The sequence below is a fragment of the Mangifera indica genome, unplaced genomic scaffold, assembly GCF_011075055.1.
Source record: "Mangifera indica cultivar Alphonso unplaced genomic scaffold, CATAS_Mindica_2.1 Un_0015, whole genome shotgun sequence".
Taxonomy (NCBI): Eukaryota; Viridiplantae; Streptophyta; class Magnoliopsida; order Sapindales; family Anacardiaceae; genus Mangifera; species Mangifera indica.
In genome coordinates, this window is record NW_025401107.1 from 317,040 (window position 1) to 325,183 (window position 8,144).

Sequence of the window (8,144 nt, forward strand, 5' to 3'; positions counted from 1 at the left end):
ACTGCAGGGTCATGCATGTAAACGGTTATCAGATGAATCATGTCTTCAAAAGTCGAGACGTAATAAAGACAGTTGAAATCGCTTGTATGACCATGCATCTAAGCTACATGGCTGTAAGCAACATTATTTGATGAAAAATATAATGGGAATTGAAGTGTTGGCCGAGAGATATAGCATTTACTTCACACAAAAGACTATTTCGATCGCTGGAACTTCTCTAGCCATATGAAGACTTGCTTTTTCACTGGAAGAACAAGTAGGGCTTTTTCATTTCGATTCATAGTGGACAATGTTATGTCATGCTGATATTGTGTATGTATGGCTTGTGAGGATTTAGTTGTATTCTGAATATGCTATATGATGATGAAAGAACATGAAATTTATGTCTGTGATATATATAGGATTGTTGCATTAAAGTCACATGATGGAGAAAGTATAAGATGTTAACATGTGATTGACTGATCTATATGATAGAGCATGTAAATGTGTGATGTATTTACAGTTACTGATAAATTTTCTTGTTAAGAATTTCATGGTTGTTAAAGAATGACCATGTACTAAAATTTGTTGCTTAGTCTAGTCTTGTAAGTTTTGAAACACTTGAAATTCATGGCTATGAACATCTTTTTCCCTGTAAAACTGTAAGTAAATTCATAAATATTTCTATCATACAACATCACCAGATGAAATTCAATTATATGGTAAACAGGAAGACATCACAAATTATTCCTTTGAAACATTTTATGCAATAGAAATAATGATACACATGACTCAAGTCCTATTGATTTGTGTATACCTTTTGTAAGCACTATGTTCATCCAGGAAAGAGAAACATCTTACTTGCACCATGGAAAGAAGCAACATCTCTGTGAAAATAGTGAGACAAAGATTAGAATATCAGCCCTAGACATGCCTCATTTAAGCTTTGACAGATTTCAATTGCAACAATGCCATGGAAATTAATTCATTAACAGGCTTCTAATACATACCATGGGTGTCTCCTTGTGCTGCTTCGGGGTTGTAGCAACTGATACCATTCCATTTCCATTCAGCTTCTCTTCTCTCACTTTGTTGAAGGCATCAGTGAATCCATCTGCTGATGCTGGATTGGACTCATCCCAATCACCAAATTTCGGAACAGCAGCACTGCGATTACGCTGCCACAAGCATAGTAACATCATTCAACTTGATTATATATATTGATGTGCCATAATTAAACCTACTCAAAGCCTCTAATCCACCCACTTACCATAAAGATAGGTTATTAATGAGAAGTAGATAAGCAGAAAAAACAAGAACTGTCTAAGTTCCAGTTATTTCCAGACTATCAAAATGCAGAAATTTGTATAGACTTTGCTACAGAAAAAGGACCCTGGATGTATCAAACCGGACTCACAAAAAAAAAGTTCTGCTTTCTAGGTGATGTTTGACAATAAAAACCTTATAAATAAGCAGAAAAACTAATATCAGTTTTCAGAATGTATTTAAAGAAAATATATGTACCATTTTATTAGTTCCAAAGGCTATTCTACAGTTCCAAGAATCCACACTTCTACCAGTTGTAAAACAAAGAACTGTATTCTTTTTCGTGGAAGCAAATTTATGAGAACATAAAACACCACAAACCCCAACCAAAGCATTCCTAACTTTTACTCCAAATTTGCAGCCTATAATCTCAACTTAAATAACTGGTGCGTGAAACTGTTTCTTGAAATTGCAATGTGATTATCTTTGCATATGGATATGTGCAAACTGTAGTAAGTGTTAATGCAAATTTATGAATGTTGTTGACAATAAATCAAAGCGAAGAAGATTACAATGTCACTGCCTTGAGTAACTGATCGCATCCGGGGTCTTCCAGGAGTTGAGGGAGAGAAGTTGTTGCTACCTTCTGTTGAACTCTTTCTTGGCAACGAGGGACGAGATTTTCCACTGCCTTTTCCTCCAACCCTTTCTTGATGATTTTGAGGTAAGTGTGAGTGTTCAATTCTGCAATCAGAACCTACACTCTGCTGTATAGCCTTTTTAGGGCTATCATTGGAGATTGCACTGCGATCACGGTGAAGAGGTAAGCCACTGGCAACTTTCCGGTTTGCAGGGTCATGTCGCAGCAGAGATTCAGATGGCCTTCGTCTATTACCATTCTCTGGACTTGAGCCATGCACATGCTTTTTCCTTACTGCCTCTTGCCCCTTTTGTGATCCTGATTTGATAGGAGGAGCTTGGGCAGTAGATAAATTATTAGAAGACCTGTCTAAACTTCCACTGGTCTTATTTGAAATTGTCTTCGCACTTTTACTAATCGCAGTCTTCTCAAAGTAGTCTGTGTAAGGGACGTCTGCATTTTCCCAACAGCCAAACTTGGGCACTGGTAAACGTTGCTACAAAAATCAAAAATAGGAAAGTTGAAGATAAGCAAACAAAGGGCATAGGCAGTCAAATCAACATTTTGGTTGTTTTATGGAAAACAAATAATCTGAGTAATCACAATTCTTGCTTTCGCAAATTCAACGAATTAAATTTTCAACAAAGATTATTAATGATCAAATGGAATAAAAAGTGAATATTTCTCTCAGCATTCTGGAAGGCTGTTTTCCAGATATCAGCCTAGCTGATATGATCTCTTAGTATCATCTGCATGCATTGTTTCCAAATGCAAAATTCTGTAATAGTGATAACGTGTTCATTAGCATGCATTTTGGTACTTTCATAGTGATTTATTGTTTTTTCAATACAAGCAAGCTATAGTAAAATCAATAAAACAACAAAATGTTATCTTCATAATAGCACAGCGTGCAGCCGTATACATATATCCAAGCATTAAAAATACAGAGAAACTTAAAAGTTATCCCACATTATTCAAACTTAAAGTTCAGAGAAATGTAATAAATCAAAACTTTGGATGAGGTACTAAATACTTCTGATCTGTGCTAAGCTGTTATCTGAATGTCAAGAGTCAGAATAGACAAAATAAATGTGAAAAATATAGAAATTTCCCTAGAGTAGAGTTCTTATTGAGCATCGAGTACATTGCTTTCTTAAGCTCTCCCTAAATGGCTTAACAATATATTTACACATCCTTTACTCATTTCGGAAACTTGATTTTTGTAAGCCTAAACATGAAGGTAGGAATCATTTGTTTGAAACTTCCTAACAAGAAAAACAAAATAATTCTGTGTCCCTAATAAAATTCTTAATGGAAATTAAGATATGATACTGCAGCCAGAATCGTCACTACTAGCACCCTTTTTTAAACCAAAGAACCATGAGTTCTAATAGAACTTCCTTCTTTAATAGTCCATTCTAATATACACTTTTCAATGTCACATGTTTTTAATACATTACATACACAAACCCATCTACAGATCAATCAATAAGAACTTAATGTTAATCAGAAACTTTGGCATGCATAGGCTGAAACAAGGTAAAATATTTTTGTAGTAGCTTCACTTGATCAAGGGAGAGAGTTTAGTCTGTCAAAAGCTAAACAAATTTGGGAGAGATTTCAGCCTCTCGAATAGCCAGACTTGGGAGTGTTTTTTTTTTTTTTTGATATTGTTTCTTTGTTACTTTTTGTAGTTCATAAACACAACCATAATCAATGTAAATTCCAACTTTTTTCTTCATTTCTTGCCATTTAATTTGTTGAAATTGGTTGAGTGTTGGATAATTGGCAGCTTCTCACAAATTTGATACCAAAGTATGACGGGAATGGAGACCAGAATAGAGGGGTTAGAGAAGGATCTAGAGTTGGTGGAATATCGGTTGGATGGAGTATATGAGAAACTAGAAAAAGTGAACTCAAGAATGGAGAATTTGGAAGGAAGTGTGGAAACAATTAATGATTATCTCAAGGAGTTGAGGGCAATGATGATGAACAAAGAGTTGGTGGTGACCGAGGAAAAGCGTCTATGGAACAATCCTCATTTTTGGCATAACCTAAGATAGTGAGAGAGACAACACCACTTTTACTAGCAAGACGAAACGAACAGATGAGGTTTGGAGAAACTAAAATTAGAGAAAGCACCAGATGACAGGAAGTGAAGATCAGTGAAATAGGTTGACATGACATACTCCACCGACGACTGGAGTTAACTAGTGTTTATTGAAGAAAATCCATCAGGGTGGACTTTTAAGGCAGAGAGATTCTTCATGGTGAATCGCATCTTTGAAATTGAGAAATTGGCGTCGGCGAAGATATGTAAGGAAGGAATGGTCTTAAGCTGCTTACAATGGAGAAAGGTTAGAGTTTCGTTTAATGACTAGGCCGAATTAAAGGGGTGCTTGTTACAATGATTTTAGCCTTCTTATGATGGATCACCGCATGAAGAATTGATGACTTCCGAAAATTCAATACGGCGGTTGAGTGCAAGTGTATGTTCGAGCAATTTCAAATGCTAGTTTGGGATTTCTCCAACAAGTTGTTAATGAGAGCTTTCATGAATGGACTTCATGTGAAATTCAGGAGGAGATGATGTTGGAAATTTGTTGATATGGGCTAACATTAATTATAGTTTTGGTTTTATAAAATTGGGTAATTGGATAGTTCAATGTCATATTATATATGGGTATGAGTGATCAATAAAGATATATCAAATACACTTAAAAGTTATTAGTCTGGGTAGACGGTTTAGTGTGGACCTTCAGTTATTTGATCTTTAATGGGAATATCCAGATAATTTCTTATAAATAGGTTATGTCCTTACTCCAAAACCTAATTTTTGATACGCTTACCCATTCAAAGCAGTCATAGGGAGGTTTCTGGAGTGGAAGATTTGTCATAACATATTTTCAAGTTTCAGGTGGTATTCTGAAGATCTTTAGTTTCAGAGATATGAGTCAAACAGGTTTTTCTATATCCCTAATTATTAATTCTATGTTCAATTTAATATAAAATTTAGTATTCTATATTCTATGCATGGTTGTATTAAATTATGTTCTTAATTAAAGTTTTTACATATGGTATCAGAGCAAATCAACATAGATATAGAATCCGGATTTTTTTTTTTAGAAAATTGAAATTAGGGCTCGTTTTTTTTTTTCTTTTTTATAATTCAGATTAGGGTTTGTTATGATTATCATTATTTTGTTCAATTATTATTGTTATTTTGATTAAAATACACATGCATAAACAAACCCTAGGATTTGTAATATTACACGTCGGGCGATGGCACCGCCGCAATCGCTACTGACATGAGCCGTGGCAACCATGACGATTTTTTCTCTATGACTGGATGGCTATTGACGATCTTTCCCATGCCAAAGTTTTCCAGTTTTCTTGTTTCGCTTGCTACTGTGTAATAACGGCCAAATTTTGTTGTCAACGTCCATCTTGACGTCGGAATCTTGACAGAAAACAGATTTATTGTAGTAGGCGATTAAGTCAATGGCAAGTCATGGCGGAATTAGGCGACAAAGATCATAAAATTTAGAGATTAGGGTTTCTGAATATCACAGGTCGGATCCGGGTTTTCCTAACCCGATAACCCAACCCACAGGGTCAAACAACAAGGTTGACCAAATCCGGGTTTCTGAATGTCGAAGTTCAATTAAAGTTAGAAAAGGGACTATGTTTTTTATGTGATGAGAAGCATGGATGGAACCACTGTTGCAAATTTCGGCACTTGGGAGTAATATCAATGTGTGAAAAGAACAAGAGAGAAGAAGGGGAATTAGAAATGGTCAACATTTGATAAGGTGTTTGAATTATAATTCTTTGATTTTAAATTTGGTTCATCCAGTTTCATTTGATTCTAAAAAAACTGACTTTCCAATTTCCCCATCTTAAGGACAAGATGGATTTAAAAGGGATATGTAATATTAGGAACACGTACTTGGCTTTAGGATACAAACAATTGGTTGACAATTGAGGGCATGGAAAAGCAAATGGGATGTTAGAGCAAAACTGGGAGGACCAATTACAAAATAGGGTCACTTGGCTTAATGGAGAAAGGAGAAAAAGGATAAAAGGCAAGGAAGATTGATACTGATTAACATAGGCAACTTTGGCCGATCAAGAGATAGAGTTTAGCCTCTTGAAAGCTGAACAATTATGGGAGAGATTTCGACCTCTCGAATAGTTGGACTTGGGAATTTTGTTATCATTTCTTTGTTCCTTGTTGTAATGCATAAACACAGCCATAATCAATATGAATTCCGATTGTTTTCTTCATTTTCTTGCCAATTGCTTTGTTGAAATTGGGTGAGTGTTGGATCATTTGGCGGGTTCCTAACAATTTTATATGCTAACTTAGGTTTTAAATGCTAGCTTATCTCACATAAACGAGCTTTACTCCTGTAAAACAGAACATAAATGTTTCTCTAAGAGTCTTACTAAGTTCAACCAGTGGCATAGCAAAAGTCATCCTCCATTAGGGATGACAATGGGGAGGGGCGGGGAGGGGATATCAATCCCCGTCCCCGTTATGGGGATAACAAAGAATCTCCGTCCTCTCCCCACGAAGGAAAATCCCCTCCCCGTCCCCGCGGGGGAAAATCCTCTCCCCATACTCGTAAATATAAATTTTAATTACTTTCTATATTTCAATAAATAGAATAAATCATACTTTTTCAAAATATCACTTGCTACAAGAGCTACAAAATATTCATTGTTATTTTAGTTCAAATACAAAGTTTTCACAAAATTTAACAATATACAATAATCAATCTCTTCATTAGTATCTCTTCATGTTAATATCATCATTAATTCTTTATGTTGATGCAAAACAACATTTTAAAAACTAACCTACAATAATCAATTTTAAAAGAAAAATTAATTTAAAAACAACTTACATAGGAAATACTAACGAATTTGTAATTAAAAATATTAAACTAATTAAAATATACTAGAAATCATTATATTTATATATTAGATTTATGGGGTGGGGAGGGGAGGGGCAGAGACATATGTATCCCTGTCCCCGGCTCGTCCCCTATTATGGGGATTTTTTTCTTCCCCATCCCTGCCCCTTTCCCCGTTTTTATCGGGGAATCCCCTCCCCGTTAAGGTCGGAGAGGGTCGGGGCCCCTAAAGTCGGGCCCAAATTGCCATCACTATCCTCCATCAGTCTTTCCCATATAAAACTCAAATCATTTTGTTCTTCAGAACCAGATCATATTCAACAGACAGCATACATGCGTGTTCCAAGCTCCAAAAACAGAGCAAAATAAATTCAAAAGGATTTGCTCTAACAGAGCAGAGTCACTAAAGCTAAAACCCAGAAGGTATATAATCACAACTTTAATATCGAACTTCATAAAAGGACATAAATCTTTAAACCAAATCAAACATACTAAATTGAAATAAAAACCAAAACATACTTAAACACAATACAGCATCATTACTTAACAAAAAAACGTGAAGAAAAGATGAACCATCCCAAAATTAATTCTGATATAGATCAGATAAAGAAAATGTAAACATAAAGATGAAGTAAAAAGAGAAAACTCACTGCCATTGGTGTTGAATCGCAGCTTCTTTGGACAACCACCAAAAGAGAAAAACAAGTTTTTCTTGTTTTATCGGACCAAAGTTTCTTCAAAGGGAAAAAAAAAATGTACTACCAAGCTCTGTCAAAAGCAACTCAAAAACACATTAAACAATGACCTTGACCTTTTCAGGTCTTCTGACTTCTCACACTGTTTCTTCTTCTTTTGTTTTTTTAAAATCTTTTACTATGTCAGCTTTAATGTTGTTTAAGATTTCAAGTTGCAGAGCAGTGATAATAAGTCAAGTCAATGCTGCCCGTTGTGTACGCTATTAAATTAAATTAATGCGAAACCAGGCATTGCAGCGTGTCTTACTCACTGATGTTTCATCTGAGTTCAAAAGTTCTGATTTTGACTTTACAAAATCATTCTTCTTTATTAACAAATTTTGGTATTTTTGTGCCTCATTATGATTTTTTATTTAAAAAAAGGAAATATTCAAACATATTTCCAATCTAAATTTATTTTTTTATTTATTAAATTTATAAGTTTGTTTTAGATAATATTTTTAAAATTAGACCGGTAATCAAAACGGTTGATTTGATCTAGTTTTAATAACAATAGTTTTGGATAGAAAAACACATAGCTCTTATATTAATATAATTTTTAAAACATTTATAATAAAAAAACACTATAAACCCCATTTTTATATAGAA

The 8,144-nt window shown here is 34.6% G+C and overlaps 1 protein-coding gene across 1 annotated transcript; it reads right to left on the reverse strand.

Moving 5' to 3' along the window:
* Positions 1–638: 638 nt before the first annotated feature.
* On the reverse strand, positions 639–7,836 carry LOC123205774 (RPM1-interacting protein 4-like). Its single transcript, XM_044622809.1, has 4 exons — positions 7,452–7,836; positions 1,818–2,381; positions 990–1,157; positions 639–866 (listed from the first exon to the last, which is right to left on the reverse strand). The coding sequence occupies exons 1-4, from the start codon at positions 7,455–7,457 to the stop codon at positions 837–839; spliced, it is 768 nt and encodes a 255-aa protein (XP_044478744.1). The 5' UTR covers positions 7,458–7,836; the 3' UTR covers positions 639–836.
* Positions 7,837–8,144: the final 308 nt, after the last annotated feature.